General features: G+C 41.4%; 2 protein-coding genes across 5 annotated transcripts; one reads left to right on the top strand and one right to left on the bottom strand.

Moving 5' to 3' along the window:
* Window positions 1–1,242: 1,242 nt before the first annotated feature.
* Window positions 1,243–3,514, bottom strand: hemgn (hemogen). 2 transcript variants are annotated; one of them, XM_072384951.1, is made up of 4 exons: window positions 3,267–3,514; window positions 2,800–2,890; window positions 1,845–2,434; window positions 1,243–1,741 (listed from the first exon to the last, which is right to left on the bottom strand). In XM_072384951.1, exons 1-4 carry the CDS (start codon window positions 3,331–3,333, stop codon window positions 1,635–1,637), a joined length of 855 nt encoding a protein of 284 aa, XP_072241052.1. In that variant the 5' UTR covers window positions 3,334–3,514; the 3' UTR covers window positions 1,243–1,634. The 2 variants fall into 2 exon arrangements, with proteins under 2 accessions (XP_072241052.1, XP_072241053.1); XM_072384952.1 differs by having other exon boundaries at window positions 1,244–1,741; window positions 2,812–2,890; window positions 3,267–3,512.
* A 1,964-nt stretch (window positions 3,515–5,478) lies between these two features.
* anp32b (acidic (leucine-rich) nuclear phosphoprotein 32 family, member B) lies at window positions 5,479–12,440 on the top strand. 3 transcript variants are annotated; one of them, XM_072384955.1, is made up of 7 exons: window positions 5,479–5,703; window positions 8,302–8,451; window positions 8,541–8,663; window positions 9,362–9,554; window positions 9,900–10,024; window positions 10,103–10,169; window positions 12,257–12,440. In XM_072384955.1, the coding sequence occupies exons 1-7, from the start codon at window positions 5,650–5,652 to the stop codon at window positions 12,334–12,336; spliced, it is 792 nt and encodes a 263-aa protein (XP_072241056.1). In that variant the 5' UTR covers window positions 5,479–5,649; the 3' UTR covers window positions 12,337–12,440. The 3 variants fall into 3 exon arrangements, with proteins under 3 accessions (XP_072241056.1, XP_072241055.1, XP_072241054.1); XM_072384954.1 differs by having other exon boundaries at window positions 5,480–5,703; window positions 9,903–10,024; window positions 12,254–12,440; XM_072384953.1 differs by having other exon boundaries at window positions 5,481–5,703; window positions 12,254–12,440.
* Window positions 12,441–19,053: the final 6,613 nt, after the last annotated feature.

Genomic DNA, 19,053 nt, shown 5'->3' with positions numbered 1-19,053 from the left:
ATAAACCCTTGACACAGCAGAATTCATAAAAAGGTTAAAAGATTTGTAAAAATAATTAAAAATGGATAAATAACATCCTCATACATTCAGAAATGTTTCTTTTTCATGTTATAGTTGAACATCTTTGATAATACCAGCCACTTTCACTAAAGTATCAATACATTTTAATGCAGGGTTTTCAAATGCAATGTAGTATTATTACATGAGATGCTGTTGAAGAAAACAATTTAAATGAAGGCTCCTTTTTGATCAAGCATCATTCACTTGACAGATTCAATCTCAGAGTGTGTATTTCCCACTACTACAAGCAAGTTAGGTGTTTGATTTCGTGAACTTGAGCAAAAAGGTCTCATCTTAAATCATATGAATATCCTGCTCAATGTACACTAATAGGAAAAAAAACTTTGTAACAATGACACTGACCAGAGCAGATGAGTGGTTTAGTGGTTTAGTGGTAGGATATGTACACTGAAAAGAGTCAAATAAGGGGAATTAATCCTTCTAATTATGGCTAATTTTCTCATGTGAAGTAGGCGATAAATTCTGTAGCGTATGAAGTCTTACAAAAAGAACTAAGCATGTTCCAAAGTAAATTTTCAAACAAACAAAAAATGTTACGGGCATATGGTCATAATGTTCGGTAAGGTGTGAACAATGTCATGATATCAATTAGAAATACGGAAATGTAAGTCGTTCAGGGGCACCCTGCGGTATGGGTCACCAGAAGCTATAGAAAAATTCTAGTTTCCGTTATTTAAAAAAAAAAAAAAGACATTATTTAGCACTTTCTTACAATTAAATAGGTAAATTAGGCCTGATAGATCCCCCAATTTGCATGATTAACTTTCTGTAAGTTCAGTGTTCAATGGAGAGCAGACTGATCATGTCAGATATTCATCCTCCATTTAATGACCCCAAACTTTAGAAGAAAGAAATCAGACTTCAAGTTGTGGAGGACATATAGAGCATTTGAAAGACCTGAAAATGACTAATTTTCCTCAAGATATCTTATATTTTCTAGCTTTTGTTAATACAAAATTGTTTTATAGTTATGCTTTTATTGTTTTCTTGCTTACTCAGATACCATTCAATGTCATTCAGCAGATTTGAACTATGGAAACTTTAACAGAAACTGTCAGTATTGGGGCAATCTACCATTACTGTATAAACACATATTGACACTTCTTGCTGTTAATAACACAGATAATTAACAAAGACAGTGTTATGATACAAGCAGGGAATTTTATTTGATTCTAAAACATATTTTCAAAAAAGTGTAATCAGAGGAAATACACAGTTACAAATACACAGTCAATAGTGATTCATACTATTATTTTAAATAAAGCAAGCATAATCTGCTGTTTACGAGATGCAAAGTACAATAAAAAAAAAAGAAAAGCAATTGATAAACCTTGCAGTGAAGCACAATCCAAAATAAATAAGCATAGAGGTTTGGTGTAAATTCAAACACTTTTCGAATAAGCGATGCCACGACTCAACACGTTTGCTCTCTTCAATTATCAGATTGTAGGCTAAGCAAAATAATACTCTGGTACAAAGTGTGACCTAGAAGTGTCTGGCTTCGTATGTTCTGAACTGAGCATCTAAACAGTCGATTTTAGATAAAACAACCATCAATTTCCCGGAAGATATTCCTGTGGCAGAGGAGGAGAGGACAAGGTTGGAATGGAATGCATTTTGGTTTGCTCGGGTACGTTGATCGAAAGAGTTTCATTTAAACCTAAAAAAAAAAAGTGTGAAAGGGTTCAATTTGCAGAAGATCACAAGAATGTGATGGATGTTGCAAAGGACAAAGTATGTTTGTATTTCCACAACATCCATACCTTCATCAACTCTTCTTTCTTGAGATGGAGAGATGTCTTCTTCCTCATCTGGGCCCAAGTCCTCGATCAGGACCTGGTCAAGGTCCTCTCTGGCTTGTGACTCTGTGTAGAGGGTCTCCACCTGCGGAGGATCTGAGGGAGGAGCAAGAGCCACAGCTGGAGCAGAGTCTTGGGACACAGCTGGTGCTGAGACAGCATCAGGAGCTTGTGCTGGTGCTGGGGCCGGAGCTGAATCTTGGAACAGAACCTGAGATGTATCTAGAGTTGAGTTAACTGGAGCGGGACGGATCAGAGCAGAGCCAAAGACTAAGTTTTGGACAGATTCGAACACCGGTGCAGGAGCAGGTGCATCAAGGAAAGAAGCTGGCTGTGATTCCACGGCCAGTACCGGAGTCAGAGAGTCCAGTATTTGATCAGAGATCAATGCAGCCAGTTCAGGTGCCACCGCTGCTGCAGGAGCCTCCTGAGTCACAGCTGGCTCTTCCTGAATGACCGATAACTGTGGCACAGGCTCAGTCTTCCTGGGCCTCCCTCTCTTCTTTGTGCCACTCTTGTCCCCAGCTCTTGACCTTTTTCTTTGGATCTCCACCCTGAAAGAGCACGACACTGTTGTAATTAAGCTTGACAACAGTGGACATTGACACAGCTCTGTGTGATACTTTTACTAAGCTAATAGTGCAAAGTCCTTGGCTGAGATCTGGGGTGTCAACAGACTGACCAGAGCAACCTTTGGTTTCCTCTTGCTCCATATTCAATATAAACCAGAGGAGTGATAAGCAGTCAGTGAGCTGATAGTGTTTTTACCATGTACTGTAACGTATACTGGTAAAATGCAGGCTGTAAAGTGTTCACAGGTGAGGTTAAAACTTTCACTCCACTCTTGACTGTATGAGTGCAAATATTTACTGTATCATATCACTGTACTAACACAGACTATGTTTATCTACAAATTTACCCCCAAACCCACTGGTTAGTTTCCTTCTCTTCTGCCTCGGCTTTTCTCTTTCTGAGAAGGTCCCTGTCTCGCAGTCGCCGACGAATCCCTCCTGCAAGCAGAAACCATGTTTATATGCTGCAGGGTAAAATCAAAGAGACATTTAGCTGCATTTGTTGCACACACACACAAAAAAAAGCTTGCTTTATACATTTTTTTCCCTCCTCTAGCTGCACACGTACATTTATAAAAGACATATTGTCCCACTTGGTTTCTATGTACAGTTACACACATGGACTGAATTCATCAGGGATTTTATTTGTAGTGCTGCTCAGATGTTGATCAAAAGTCTCCTGTGCCTGAACTGACAAAAAAAAGATACAACACTGCGTACCAGTAACAAATAACAAGCTCATTCAGCTTTCTGCTGTGGTATTACGTCCACATCAGTTTCATTTGAAAAGAGCAGAGGAATCTATAAAAGTTACCTTCCTCCTCATTCTGGTTTTTGAACTCCGGCTCTTGGTTTTTCTCTGGTTGCGACGTCTCCTCCATTCTGAGCTCTGCTTTGAATGAATTCAACTGAAGGCGCGCAAATACAGCAAAGAAGACAGAACAACTTCTGTTGTCTATTCCCACCCCCTAGAAGAATTATCTGGTTAACCATTACCATAGTGCTGGGAGAGTTCTTGCAGCTTTGGCCTTATCATATTTGTAAAGCTGGAGGAGTTGGCACAGTACTGTCAGAGGAAAAGAGAAAAAAAAAGAGAAAAAAAAAGAAAAGAAAGGACACTTGAGCAAGTTGTGCATTGGGGGAGGGGGGGTGCAGTGCATGAGAGTGAAGAAATGCATGGTAATGACAGAAGATCATTAAGGCAATGTCGACTGCATGAAAGACAGCAGCTGATCATAATCCAATACAACCTTTAGCTCGACAATGGCAGGCTGAATTTGGAATACAATTCAAGACTTTAACCTCTTAATTATGCTGGAGTGTGCATGAAAGGTAGGCTTTTTAAAAAATGTTTTGTATATGATTTGAATCAAAGCTATGTTCCAAAGCCTACATGTGACTTTCCATATACATACTCATTTTGATGATCATAATGAACACGCAAGAGGTGTATTTTGAGGTAAACTGTGTTGCAAAGCGAGAACTCGCGTCTTCAAATCGGAGCGGGGACATACCCGTCTTATCTGTCAGATGGAGCGCCGCTCAGTTGGGGAGTGTTCTCAATCTTCTCACAGCACATTGAGCCGTGGTGTGTGTGTGTGTGTGTGTGTGTGTGTTTGAGCCACTTAGAGAAAAAAGCTACCCAACGGAGTAAATAACACTCAACTGTCAATTGACTCCAGCACTGTAGTGAAAATGCTGAAGGATTCCTTTAAATTCACTAACTTCTGTGTCCAGGTGGTCGCTCGTGGTGTCCACAAAACGTACAAATTACAGCGCGTTTCTGTGTATGAGAATTTGAGATATGTATATATATGTGTGTGTGTGTATATACATGTGTATATATTCATATATATATGTGTGTGTGTATACGCAACCGTATTTTACCATGAGCAATGCAATCCAATTTTGTTCAAATAAAAAAAAGAAGTTTTAATTCAGTTGAAAACTGCAAAAATGTCATGTTAAATTGCAGCTGGTCAAAAGATCAGTTTCACACTATAGCTGATAAGCCCACAGACACAGCGATTGGTCTCTTTCCAGTTATCCTCAATTGCCTTGCATCGTAGTATTACCATTACAGCTAAAAGCAGAGAGGGTTGTCAGTCACACACAACCCCAACAGCTGAGGAATGTCTGGGCAGATATCACCAAATATGAAGTCTTTGATATGACAACGCCATCTTCAGGCCCCGCACGGGGTATTAAGATGGTGCGCCTGCAGCACACTGCATTTCCAACCTCTAAAGGAGACCACGGTTTAACAAGCATCCAATTGATCCAAGCCCACTTTTACTTTAATCCGAGGGAAAAACTTGAGCGACCTCGCTCGGTGATACTCAGTGGTCTTGTACTTTCAGGGCTCGGATGTCTCAGGAAGTAAAGGGGTGGGGTTCTAGGGGGTGCCCTACCCTCCATGTGCATACACACAATGCTCTCTTTACTGCAAACCAAATACACCCCCTCCTTTCTAGTGATGTGTCCAAACGGAGGAAAAAAAAAGAAAGAAATCAGACATTTCAATTCCAAGTAAACATCACGTAGTTTATTGGTCAAAACGTACACACGGAGCACAAATTTACAAGAAGAGGCTGATTTTCAACAGGTTTGAGTCATACACAGAACACGCTTTCTTTATTGCGTTACACGTTTGCTCCACTTACACAACGACCATAAGCCAAATTCAATTTAAAAAAAAAAACACAGAACCGGGGTTCGACTGGTTCATGAAGTCGGGGATAAGCAAAGTTCACTATATGACCTACTTTTATCGACGTCTAATTAGTTGGACGCTATTTTCAGCGACGGTGCTGCTGTACGTCTTCAACGCATCTTAGTTGGGTAAATGTGTTTTTTAAAGCCAATGTCTCACGTATACACACACGCGCGCGAAAAAAATTACAGTTCTTTTCAGCAATAAATTGCACCATAACACCGTTTCGGGGCAGCGTCATGTTTTCTGACTGCAATGCCCTTTCAGAGTCGATGGGCGTTTCTGGACGTAGATGGCGCTGTTGAGCATATATTTTGTTTCAGTCCCGTTTCCCTCCATGGTTTCCCCTCTCTCCGACTAACTTAGCGTTTGGCTCAGTTCATTATACAGTCCTATATTCTCCCTCCATAAGGGCATCTCTGCCTTTGGACTGAAGCTCACACGAAAAACCCAAGAGAGAAAAGTTTAACTTTCACAGGGGAGGATGGACATGAAAAAGAGGATCCACTTGGAGCTAAGAAACAGGACACCGTCTGATGTGAGTCGTGCTTTTTAAAAACCAACCCTTAGTTTTCTGGCTAGCCCTGTTAGCTAGCTTGCTACTTTTTTTTCGCTTTGCGAGTGACCTGTGAAGCTAATGGTGACCACATGGGCTTTAGATTGTGTTTCTCCTTTGTAACAGGGCGGAAAACACTCGTACAACAAGCTTAATCCTCGATACTGTGCTGGATTGGGCGTAGAAGGGGCAACGAGAGGAGAAAAGCTATATTCAATGGTTACTTTCAAACGGCGATTCCCCAGCTTGCTGACATTATTGCAGTGCTTTAACCGTTTCGCAGCCTCTTTGGTCAGCGGTGCACACACGATACAGCTCGGCTCCACCGTTGTAGCTCAATTAGTAAACTTCTTTTTAACGCCGATATATTGGGGAACCTGCTTCCTGCGCCGCGTTTGGCATGCACAGAGCGCTATATTTTATACAGTCCTTGGAAGCCATGTTTGCTGCTAGCACAACTGCTGGAAACGGGCGCTTTTTGTTACAAATACAGTCAGTCACTCCCGAGTGTTCAAATCGAGTTTTACGAAGGGCAGAAATAAGATCAGCAGTCGTGTCCACGCGTTTCTACAGAGTACAATAACGTTACCATTAAATGGCCAAATTCAGTAGCGGTGGGGTGGGGGGGAGGGAGGTTGAGAGAAAAAGCCATCCATACCACGAGCAATTCAGTTACTCTTAAATCTTAAGACAGCAGATACAACCTCGTCCCAATAAACAACCACTCCTGTATTTGTGATTTGCTTAAAAGGCAGGTTCAAGCCCTAGTCATTCTCGTTTTTAAGAGGAATGCACAGCCATTATTCCCGTAAATAGCTTGTATAGTCACACAGCAACGAGGTTTCCCTCAAATTCTGAGCGAGAAATCGCATGCTTTTTGAATGAAGTCTGGTGCTCCCACAATTCAGGATCAGACAGCAGCCAGCTAACTTAGTCATTTGTTCCCGCCATATTACCCCGATCTCTACACCAACCAAAGACAACAAAGTCTGCTCGAAACGCAACAATGTCTTTCTCCAGTTGTTGTTGCTGAAGCAAAGCGTTCGCATCTTTTTTTAAAATCTAAATTGCTCGATGTGTTGTTCAGTGGCTTCATTTCACCGACTCAATCTGCCGGAGTGATCCGGAGATCCGGTGCACCGCGCTTCGTGCGTGGGCAACCAAAAAACTCCACTGTCGGCGTTTCCGCTCGACTCATGCATGAATTAAAACGAGTTTAAGACCCCAAAATAATTTTGTTAATGTGTAAATAACTGTAATCGCTCATTCTAAACAGCACTTTCCGCCATTGGAGGGTTCAGATGGACTGCATACTGTAGCTCAGGAATCGCCATGTTGTCATTCTGTCGTCTTTGAAGCCCTGGGAGAAAGGAACCGTCTCCATCTTTGTTTTTTACTAAATTTCCGTTCTCTTTCCTTCGCAACTTCGACCTGAGAGCGATTCTTTATCAATCTGGCAATATCGGTCGTTCGCTCGACGACGAGGAATATTCCACTTCCCCCACGAAAGGTGGTCTATCGAAAAAGAAAGGCTTTTTCTAAGGGTGAATTCGCAATCCTTTCCGTTGCTGTTGTGCCGTCTAATGGCGGCAGACAGACCTCTCTAGCTGCTCCTCTACCGCACGGCAGCGTTTAAAAGGGGCAATGGCTAGCCTGTAGCGAGCTAGCTCCCAAAATCATTGCATTTGTCATTAGCGACTGCATCAGCAGGCCATGGGAAGCAGCTGCTTTGCTCTTCCTCGTTACTGGCAAATCAATAGATTGTCTTTGGCGGCTGGATGAAGCGCACAGTGACACAAAGCCTTTCTTAGAGCGAAACACACCGTTTGATTTCGGTGTTTTACTTGGGTAAACGCGGTCTTTGGGGGTTGACAACAACTTTTTTTTTTTTTTTATGCAACATTATTGTCCAACAAATAATTGCGCAACCCGTATGAGCTTTAAGAGGCTCAGGCTAACTCCGCCTTCGGATTTGTTTTTCTAACATTTAAAGCAACAAAAAGTGTTTTTAGGAGGAGACGTTACACGTGAATAAAGTTTTACCCTCGTGTCTCTGGCGATTCCCTCCAATTTTTTTTATCACAGTTTGTTTTGTTTTTTAAAAAATGATCCGAACTAAATGTTTTGAGTTTTCTACAATTGTGTGTTGGCATGCAGATGATATCCAACAAAAAAAAAATCACCAATTTGCAAACACTGTCGCAACAGAAGTCCGAACATTAGACAAAGCCTCGTTTAAAAATGATTTGATTACATTTTATTGTATGAAAGACTGTTTAAAAAGTCATTTAACAAGTTTTCTGAATAGTGTATAGAATATGCAGCAGTGTTGTAGACACAATACAGACCTAAATGTGTCTTTTGGGAAACACTGTTTTAACTTTATTAATCACAGTACACCATGTGATGTCCCTTTTTCCATATGTTATGGTTTCAATGCTTGTTGTATTTACAATTTTGATCTTAAAATGATTTGTTTTTCCAATTGAAACGTAGAATATTTAAGAACAAACTGCAGAAACTGCAAGTCTGTACTCTGAAGAGGTGGAGCTGACGTGGTTTCCTTTGTTGACATTCCAGGTACGAGAACTCGTCCTCGATAATTGTCGATCGGTCGAAGGGAAAATCGAAGGCCTCACAGCTGAGTTTGTCGACCTGGAGTTCCTCAGTTTGATAAATGTTGGCTTAATCTCAGTGTCCAACCTGCCCAAATTAGGAAAACTGAAAAAGGTAAGATTGACGTTTCACCCTCACGCCTCGATCTCAGGAAGTGTGCTGAGCGTCTGCTGGACCCGTCTCTCTGTTTACTTCTCTTGCAGCTGGAGTTGAGTGACAACAGAATCAGCGGCGGCCTTGATGTTTTAGCAGAGAAACTACCCAACCTCACACATCTAAACCTGAGTGGCAACAAATTGAAAGACATCAGCACGTTGGAACCGTTGGTATGTGTCCAGATTTTCCATTTAGATGCAGCGAGTGGGCAAAATCATGGACACAGTGTCCACAGCTGTGCAGATGTTGTGCTTGTTGTATTTTATGTCATGCTATTGTTCTGTTTATAATTGAAAACAATAAATATATTAGGATTATTTAGATCGAATTCGGGCTGCACGACAGTAGGAAACCATGCTATATGATTGTTGAATAGTGCAATGACGCTGTGTGTGTGTGTGTTTTAGGGGGGGGGGGGCTGCATTCCTCTTCTCCCTTTGTGCCCGCTGGTTAAAAATTATGCAGCCCTAATAAAATCACATGGTTAAGCCTGAATCCTATGATAGAATTCACTTTGGTATGAGGGTTTTATTGCTGCCGAAGACCTTTTACCGAACAGAGTGCACTTACTATTGTTGTAGTAAAGGGCTGTCAGGGATTTTTTTCTCTATTTTGCGATCTAGTTGATTTTTAAGGAAATCACTTCTTCCAGAGAATCAGTTCTGTAAACCAGGCATTGTCCTAAAATGTCAGAATATTAAAGGGATACCCCACTGAAGGATAACGCATGAGCAAGTTGTCCACCTGGTGATAAATCTGTCGTCCGATAGTAAATCAAACTTCCGCGTGGACGTTGGCAGCTTGTTAAGTTAACGCCGGGCTGAGTGTCAGCTGCTTCTGACAGCATGTCGCCGCATTTGATCAACAGAAAAAGCTGGACAACCTGAAGAGTTTGGACCTGTTCAATTGTGAAGTAACAAACCTTAACGACTACAGAGAGAGCGTGTTCAAGTTGCTGCCTCAGCTCACCTACCTGGATGGTTATGACATGGAGGACAGGGAAGCCTCAGACTCTGACGGAGAGGTTGACGGAGACTGTGGAGATGACGATGAAGACGAAGGTATGAAGTTCTCGGCTTTGCCTTTGGTGAGGACCTGTGTTGTCCACGGGTGTAGATGACAGATTTGCTGCCAGTGTGATGCCAGTATGAAATGTAACTGTAGCAACAACACTTTATAAATTCAACATGGTGGTGTCCATTTTGGATTTCACTTTTAAAGGATGGCCTTAAAAAAAACTCCTCAGATAGTCGCACTGTGGCGCTGGGCGTCCAGTGTCTTCATTAGGAATAATATAATAATGGTAGTTTATTGTTGCTGCTGCTTGGCTGCCTTTGTTTCCACTTTGTGTCTGACTGATCGCGTTTGGGTTTGTTTTTTGTTTTTTTTTAACCAATGCTTTGCAGAAGGAGAGGAGGAAGAAGATGAAGATGGGGAGGAAGAGGACTTTGATGAGGAGGATGATGATGAGGAGGATGAAGAGGAGGTAGAAGGAGAGGAGGATTATGAAGAAGTCAGCGGTGAAGATGAGGTAAGAAAAAAGAAAAAAAAGAGGCTTTGTCGATGTGGAGTTCTCTTCCTTTTTGTAACTTTTGAAATGTTTGCCAAGGAGGAAGACTTTGGTCAGGATGGAGAAGTAGATGAAGAGGATGAGGACGACGATGAAGATGAAGAGGGTAAGTGGCTCCATTAGGTGCATCTGCTTCCATTTTGAGCTTCATGCCGTTAAAAACTCGGGAGTGTTTTGAACATTAACAAATGAAAGCAACAACATGATGTCTTTGTCTGAGAACCAGGATTCAAGAGGACCTCCTCCAAACTCTCACTCTTAGAAAATCCTAAATTTAGCATAAAAGCAAGTTACCTCTCTATAACTACAGTGTCACCTATTCTGTATGTTGGGTCTTTCATATCTTTTGTTAATTTTTTTTCCTTTTTAAAGCACTTTCTCACTCAGCTTCTTTCGCAGAAGTTTAGATTCCAGCTTTATTTTGAGGTGCTTCACTTCTGCTTTTTCTTTAAAAGTGTTTCTTTGGATCCCTTCAAGGACCCGTGGTAATCTCTGGGAAACGCTTTTTTTTTTATGTTGACTGTATTTCCTCAAATCGAGGCCAAGGCCTTTTATTTAGTTACACTGCATAGGGTACAAGGCTTGTATTTCAAAGACTTATTGTGTCTTGCCATATTTTGCTACACGGTCTTATTTTAACGCCTCAAAACTAAACCTGGAATGGTGTGCATTAACGCTCATAATCTCTTTCATCTTTGGACATGTTTGCTTTCATATGCCAGTCAGCCCCACATCTTATTTATCCCTACGGGAAACCCATAATCAGGACAGCTGTTGTTTTTTTTTTTATTTTAATTTTTTTTTTATTCCTCACTGGAATTTTGAGGCCAGTGAAAGTTTACGTTTTGCGGTGGATTTTTGGGGGAAACACCGCACTGTCTGACAGAAGGTCAAATAAACGGAAGTAGCGAACAGGCTAACAAACTACTAGCTTGACAAGCTGTGTTGCCACTTCCTGTACCGTATCGATGAAATTAAAACTCCTTCTGAGTTGAATTGTATGGAATTCCTTTTGTTCTCAGCAGAGCTTCTATTGTGAGGGATGTGCACGCTAACTCTGCAGCAACTTAACCAGATAAACCCAAAGTTGTACAGAATGCATGAATCAGATGACACCACTTTGATATACAGTACAACAAAAATATTAAAACAACAAGATTACTTCACTTTATTGATTGGATAAAGGTCCTTCGCCCCTTCGAGTGACGGATAATCATTTTCTCACCTTTTGAGTTGATCTAATTCTTGAGGACATTCGGTATCTTCATACAGAGAAATAGTTGGCCCAGATATCTTTTATCTGGGATGAGTAGGGACGCAAACAACTCGGGGGCCCGGATGACGGACGGAATCACTAATGATTCCTCGAGCGGCTTTTATTAAAGCTTCGCGCTTATTTGGTCGTGCTGTGGGAAGAGTTTATCGGAATTAATTGAACCCGATAAGAAATTCCAGCACATTGGGTGAGCTTCTACAAGTTCTTTGGCCCCACAGACACCTTTGGAGGAGCTCCACGATAAAGAAAAGTCTTGAGGTGCATTAAAAAAAAAACATTCACATTGTTGAGTCTTAAGTTTAATGTGACACTGATGTGAAATGGGTAAAACACACAGTTACCAGTTCCTGTAAAGTTTTACTGTTTTCTCTTACCTGGAGATTTGTTGGTCTGCCACAACAACACGGACTGACTCTGTAAAATATAAATATAAACCTATTTAAGTCCAATTGGTTTGAATTGTAATGACGTGGTGTGGATGAAACATGAAGCACAAATGAGCCCGTCAAAGCTTTTTTTAGTGTATTTAAAGAGGATTTTATGTCTGTTGAGCTGAGGTTATAGTTATTGTCTTGTATTTAAAATGTGAACATCTTCTCAGGAGTTTGATATAATAAGTTGAATTAACTATTTATTGAATCGTATCTCTTATAACTTTCTAATATGATGATCTATCAGGTCTGCACTGTCACTCTTTTAAGCAAAACGTGACTTTGAATGCTGCTCGGACCCCCTGATGTCTGGAGTTCAGATTGTGATAGCTGGGCAGAGATAGGTGTCGTGTATCGTGGATATTTCCACAAACGTCGAACAGCTCCAGACTGCGCTCGATGACGTTTTCCCGCGTTTGCGCTGACGTTCTGTGGCCATGGCTCACTGACATCACATGATACACATTTCTTCTTTGCCCCCAGAAGCAGAAACTGGCAAAGGCGAGAAGAGAAAGCGAGAGCCAGAGGACGAGGACGATGACGACGATGACGAAGACGACGACTGAAAGCTAAACTGAAAACGAGAGCCTACCGAGTTACCACCTTTTTTGCCCCCACAAACCTGAACGTCCACCCTCCAACAACTCGCACCGCCTTTGTAATCCACGTCAACACCCCCCCCCCCCCCCCCAGCTCTGCGCTCTTTTATGGGGCAAGACTGTACCGGATGGGTGGGCCGAGTGGAGCTGCCCCCCCACCCCCTCCTCTCCCCATGGAACTGAGAGCCACCCAACAACCTCCAGCTCACCCCTCCTTTTACCCCCGAGGTTCTCAGGCAGCCCGCCACTCAGCATTCCACAATTTCACTGTCGATCCCTCTTTATGTATTCCCGTGTGAGGACTTTGGGACTGGTATCTAGTTTTGGGTCTGTGCTTTTAATATTTCGTTGGATGAATTCTTTTTTTTTTTTTTTTTTTTTTCCGTTGTTGTTGTTGGGTTTATTATTTCCCCCTTTTTTTTTTCTTTTTTTTTTTTTGTCTTAAATTTTTTTTTTTCTGTTCCTTATTTTTCCCAATAAAATTATTGCTATAGCAGCTGTGCAACCTGCAGGCCACGGTTTTTAGTGTGGCCGCCTGTTGCACAAATCAAGGTTGTAGCTACATTTTTACTTTCTGTATGACAAAACAAAAACAAACAAAAAAAAAAAAACTTTGTAAATAAAATGTTAACATTTTTGGCTTTTCTCTCTTTGCTCTTCCGGTGTCCCAAAAATAATGCAGTCATGTGGAAATGAAGGTAAAACCCTCTTTAAGTTCGAAGGTTTAATGGGTAAGGACATGAATAAACAAACCATCTGGGGCCTCACGTACAAAGACTTGCATGGATTTCCTACTGAAACATGACGTATGCTCAAATCCAGAAGACGTCGTATCCACAAAAATAACCAGATGTATGAATCCAGGCACATTTCCATTGTACATCCCAATCAACGTGGAATTGAGCAAATCATATTTAAGTGAGCCCTGTACCTGAGATTCCCCTGTGCATGATCACAATTATTATTTTTTTTTTAAAAGAGTAAGGGGGAAATAAAGATTTTCATGGAAAGCAAATTAGAGGTGCGAAAAAACGTGGTCTTTGGCACGCTGTCCTCCAGCATAAGCAACAAACACAAGAGGAGTGGGTGGGAGAGTGAGGCAGGCTGTCAATGCTGTGGGGTCAGAGAAGCGCACATAAGCGCTGAAAAAGAAATGGTCCGATATTAAGACGGATGTGAAGCGGAGAATGGCTGATTACTCTATTTTTTTTAACACAGGTAAGGACACAAAGTTGCAGCCACGCGCCACAGGCTCGGGTGAATCCTCCGGCATACTTGGCGTCACAGGCATGGGTGATTCCTCCGGCATACCCGGCGTCTCCGGTGCCAGTACGCCGCAACCACCGGCTGCTGCCGTCCGCCCGACTGGTCGTGTCCTCACCCATGCTGTGCTGGAGTCACAACAACAAATCGTGAGAGCAATAGGCGGCATAAATGATCGCCTAGATCAATTGATAGGCGTTCTCACAAATATCGGTGAATCGATAAATGCATTGGTGAATAAGTGAATTCTGCCTCTTTTACATGGTTGAAAGCAAATGTTGCCGGGCTCCTCCTGGGTAGATACACAGTCATGGATCCAGCTTCTGGTTTGAGAATTCTGAGAATGTATGAATCGTGCATTGAACCATGCCGCCTCGCTACAAGATTGCGCATCACATATGATCTGTACATTGATTAAATGAAAAGGTTTCCTGTTGACATATACAAATTCATCATGCGACGGCGCTATTATAGCAATGTGTGTGCAGTCGATAGCTTCATTACATTAGGGAAACCGGCTCTTGTTGCAAATTGCGCTTTGCCTGTTCCGAATCCATTGTATGGGGATTTGATATCCCTGGCTGAGATGCAGATAATTCCGATCCACACCACTGGCATGGCTCGGCTCAGGGTCAACTGGCAAAGTCATCACCTGTATGCAGGCAGTTCATGGCTCCTCGCTGTGTTGCGCTCCATCGCCGGCCGCAGCTCTACGCACAGTTCCAAGAGGATTGCCCTCAGGAACCTAAAGCTGATGAGCCAGTTGTCATCATCCATCCATCCATCATCTGCCGCTTATCCGAGGGTCGGGTCGCGGGGGCAGCAGCTTGAGCAGAGAAACCCAGACGTCCCTGTCTATGTCATCATGTGCCAACAAATCCTCTCTGCCTCTGAACATACGCTCTCTTCGAATCTCACCATTCGCAATGTCTTCTAATACCGCTAAAGAAGCCATTGTTTTTAATGGTATGCATTGCACCACTTTGTGCATGCTTTTAAATTGCAGACACATGGGTGTGTTGATTGTTCATCAGTGTTAATTGTTAATGTGTCTCACATGTGCACATCACTCTGTGTGAGGACTAATTGTTTTTACATTTATTTATTATAACGGTTTCCCAACATCACCTCTAAGTGTCGCCAAAGAGGGTTATAGAAACGTGTGTACGCCAGCCATGAAGTTGGCATGAGGCACCGCACATTTCCACGGTCATTTGGTACATCTGAACTGTGCCGTGAAAAAGAGTGTACGCCACATTTTTGTGCTTTGTACATGAGGCCCTGGTCCTTACCGGTTCTTAAAATTAGGTAAACGCAACCTTAGATGAACAACAGTACGGTAACATGACACATAGCGACACTGTGTCATTATTTGTTCAAAGAAAACTGCTAAAATGTCGAAACTCCAGGATTGAGTCATTTATTGAACCACCTTTAGTAGCAATACTTTTGTCACATCCATGTGGAGTTTTGTCTGACTCCTCTTTAAAACGTAGTTTTAGTTCTTTGAGTTTGGCAGTAGGTTGTTTCTGCACAGCTCTGTTAAGGTCCCACCGCAGTCGATTAGGTTGCGACACCTTGAGCCCTTACCAGTCATCCTGTTGATGATTTGCTTGTGTTCTCAGTTTTTCCCAGCTTTAGCTGTCCGACTCTGACATTTGACTACTTATGCATACAGAAGTTTGAGTTTCATCAGCCCTCCTCTGCCGTGCTTGACAGTTAAGGCGTTTGCGGTGCATTATAACCAAACATCTCCACTTTGGTCTCATCTGTTTGAAGAAGACATTTTTTTCAGAAGTTTACTGGTTTGTCGCTACACCTCTTCATCCCCACCGCTCCTCTTAGATCACTGCTGATGACTTCCCGCCTGCACGTTGTGTCACCACACACACTTGAATCTTCCGGATCAGCGAACTGCGAAAACTGCTGCTTTTTATAGAGTCGCTCTCACTACTGATGATCAGTTAATCAGATGTGTTTAATTAGCATCACCTGGTTGATATTAAGCTTCTATATCACACTTGTAGAGTTTTTCTTTTTCTTTTTTACACATTATTTCTGTATATTTGTTTAGTTTTTATTAATAAAAACACAGTGTAATTTGTCATGCGCTGTTGTTCATCTGAGGTTGTATGAACTTGACTTTAAGATCTGGACAGCAGCAGGTGGTTTAATATTATGTCCCGATACTGAAAACCTTAGAATGTAAAGAATCTGTACTTTCTTTTTTTTACTTGACTGTACAAGGTTGAGTGGTGGCTCTTTTGCCTTCAACATGTTTTCTTCAGAGACAGAGGTGAGTGAAAAGACAGAATATCAACTCTGAGAGGATAAACTATATGGTAATCTCTATACCGATGTTGCATGCCCATATCTGCATTCAAAGAGTTATTGGCCAACGTTCAGTAATGTAATGTTTACAAAAGTCCACAGTCTATATTCCTTGAAAAATGGCCTTCATACGAAGGTTATGGAGTTATTCTGCTGTTTAAGCCACCTGAGTTAGCTAAAAATAACTGGTCACCTTCCAAAGAGGGTTGAATGCAAAATCTCCCTTCTGTGCGCCAGGAAGTCCTTGTTGAGATTTTCTTATATCCAAGCTGTTACAGATTACGGTAGATTATTGTTTTCTTTATGTAAATTCTTATTGGAAAAAAAAAACAAAAACTGACAAACACAGGTTGCTGAAGCTACATTGTGGCTATGGCTTAACTTTAGAAGACACTGAACAGTAGAATGGGGTAAATTCAAAGCAAGGGTGGACAGATGGAACTTTTACTGAGTCTCGTATCCAGTTCTTCTACCCTCAGTTTTATGTACTGGTATGCAGAGTACCAGTACATTTTTCATTTGGTGCACTAATTGGTGACTAATTGTCATGATTGCTGTGCAAACACAATCACTTTGCTCATCAAAGCGCAATCAGAGTGCTCCTGGTTGTCAAACCTTGATGGGAGTTTCAGTTTTTGATTTATCAGCCTTTGTTCAAGAGTTGCAGCAAGCCAAGTTTCCGTTTATTCCTCAGTGTGACTCAGGGAGAACGCGCCAGTCAGCGTCCCCATGGCAACCTTTACTGGCGCTCACTGCATACAGCTGATGGTTATTTAGTTATCAACAGCTTATCTGTCTCTCTGCTGTTAGTGCACCCTCAGCTGGCATTTTATCAAATCTGCCACATACTAGTTTGAAAATATTTCAAATGCAAACGGATTCATCACATTTCAACAGCTTAGGATGCAAATGAAATCCATTTAGTACAGTCCTACTCAGATGTCATTTGGAAGTTAATTTTAGTTGACGGATTTTATCTGACATGTCACTAAAGCACACCAAGACACCATCAAGTTTAGAGTTTACATGACTTTGGAGAACATTACATAGACAAGGAAATGATCAGCCTGATATCGATATTCGAGTTATGTTTACATAGGATGCAGCCATGTTTGTATATTGCGTATTCACACGCATACACGCAAATGTATTTGCAGTGTTCGAGTTACACCTAAGGTACAGTAAGATAACCTCAGCATAGAGGCCAGTGGTGTTTAACATCTTCACTGTTAGTAACAGCCTCAGACGACAGCCAGTAAACTACATTAGAGCACTGTGGAGAAACAATTATTTCAAACTTAAGGGCTGGTGCTTCTTCTAGAACCCCTGTTTAATGTCTAAACATCACCAAATCACATGTAAAAAAAAAAAAAAAAAGGTTTCTCTACATGTTACAGCCTTAAACTCCTTCAAGTCAGCTATTATGAAGAAGGCATTTGCACAGTTGAGTGAAAAGCTTCATAATTCCTGTTGTTTGGAACAACATATTTCTTACACAGTAATAGTAAAAAAAAGAGTTTCCTAAAAGAAATTCTGATATAATACATCATCATAACCGCATTAAACTGAACCAAAGTCAAGCTCAAGGAGGCCCACTCAAACTCAGCAGTCAAAGTTTTATGAAAACAGTGAATGCAACAAATCTTTCCACTGTAATGGAAGGCACCGTCAAAGTATGCTCCAACACCAACAGGCCTCGGGCTTCGATGCATGTGGCTATATTAATTTAGATTGTTGGGTTATTTTGCAGCACATTCTCAGAAGAGTGATCATGATCTTCAGAGTTTACCTATTACAGCCATAAAGGATGATAGTCATTGTATAACATTATGATGATTCAGCCATAACACAAAACAGCTTTCCGCTTCCACTTCACAGAGCTTATTAAGAATTCAGACCAACTGAAGATATTTGATGCTGAAATTTTACTCTGTTTATTGACAGAAGGTACGATAAGATCAACAGACATCAGAGGGAAGGCGTTGGCGGGAATTCCATGAATCAAATTCGAGGAGCCATTGATTTCAAACTTTGGAAATTCTGTACTGTATTAGTAGTTTAGGTTGGTAGACCAAATCAGATACAGAAGAGCTAATCTGTTCCTGTGGCAACGCTCCAATTCTCAGATTCTGAATTTCCCCAGGGTAGTATTAGTGGGGGTTTTTTGGGTGAAAACAGACAGAAAAGATTACACATTTATAATCATCGTCAGAGACTCGTCTAGCTTTGCTCATCTGTGCAGAGGTCTAATCGGCCCGGACACCATATCTCATGTTCAGACCTTGTTTCTAACAAACTTGTGGTGCTGACAGTTTATGAATCCTCCCCAGTTTGCTACATTTCTGCATAAGAGTGACTGAAAACATCATCAGATGTCTTAAAACTAACAGTCCTAAGGCATGTCCTAACAAAGTCCTAACAGTAAACAAAGACAAACCAGCTACTCCGTGAAGCAAAGATCTGATATATTGCTGTGTATTTTCCAAGCAAAAACACTTATGCAGCGAAAACTGCAGCTAAATATTTCTGGCAACTGTTGATTAGTTCTGCACATCAGTTTGGGGGAATTTTTTGTCCATCTATTTGTACAGAGCAACCGAAACACTGAAATCTTGGCATGCTCTGTTCAGGTCCTTCCACGACGTATATTTAACCATTCTTTGGTGGGGCAACTTAGGCCAGCAATATTCTTATGATAGTCAGATAAATACTTTATGCTGATTTAAGTGGCATCATGTTGACAGCTAGAGTTTCTCTTAGTGGAGTTTTTGCAGCATTTTGTGACACACTCTGCTGCTTTACAACACGTTCTCAGGCTCTTCCAGTAAGTACAGAACAAGACAGCTGTGGTGAAAAGAAGACACTAAGGGAGGAAGCCGAGTAATGCTCTGTGTTTTATTAGGGATACATGTATTTTTAGGGCTTTGTTTGGGCGCAGACATTGAACTTTGCTCTGTAAGAGTGAGAATACGAATCAAATATCCTACATGCAACTCATGTAAACACCATAAACAGAGTACTGTCTTTTTTAGAGTTGAGGAAAATAGTTGGAATGTTTCTCTGATTGTACATAAATGTAGCCAATTTCTT

The sequence above is a fragment of the Leuresthes tenuis genome, unplaced genomic scaffold (genome assembly GCF_036924035.1).
Source record: "Leuresthes tenuis unplaced genomic scaffold, fLeuTen1.0.hap1 SCAF_4, whole genome shotgun sequence".
Taxonomy (NCBI): domain Eukaryota; kingdom Metazoa; phylum Chordata; class Actinopteri; order Atheriniformes; family Atherinopsidae; genus Leuresthes; species Leuresthes tenuis.
The sequence above is the reverse complement of the archived record's forward strand: the minus strand, read 5'-3'. Positions and strand labels throughout refer to the sequence as shown.

Coding starts and splice junctions, on each gene's coding strand:
- anp32b (XM_072384953.1), top strand. CDS start 5,650: ATGGACATGAAAAAGAGGATCCACTTGGAGCTAAGAAACAGGACACCG. Junction 9,555..9,899: donor AGATGACGATGAAGACGAAG/GTATGAAGTTCT, acceptor AATGCTTTGCAG/AAGGAGAGGAGGAAGAAGAT. Junction 10,170..12,253: donor CGACGATGAAGATGAAGAGG/GTAAGTGGCTCC, acceptor CTTTGCCCCCAG/AAGCAGAAACTGGCAAAGGC.
- hemgn (XM_072384951.1), bottom strand. CDS start 3,333: ATGGAGGAGACGTCGCAACCAGAGAAAAACCAAGAGCCGGAGTTCAAA. Junction 2,891..3,266: donor AAACCAGAATGAGGAGGAAG/GTAACTTTTATA, acceptor TTCTGCTTGCAG/GAGGGATTCGTCGGCGACTG. Junction 2,435..2,799: donor ACTAACCAGTGGGTTTGGGG/GTAAATTTGTAG, acceptor GTGCTCTTTCAG/GGTGGAGATCCAAAGAAAAA.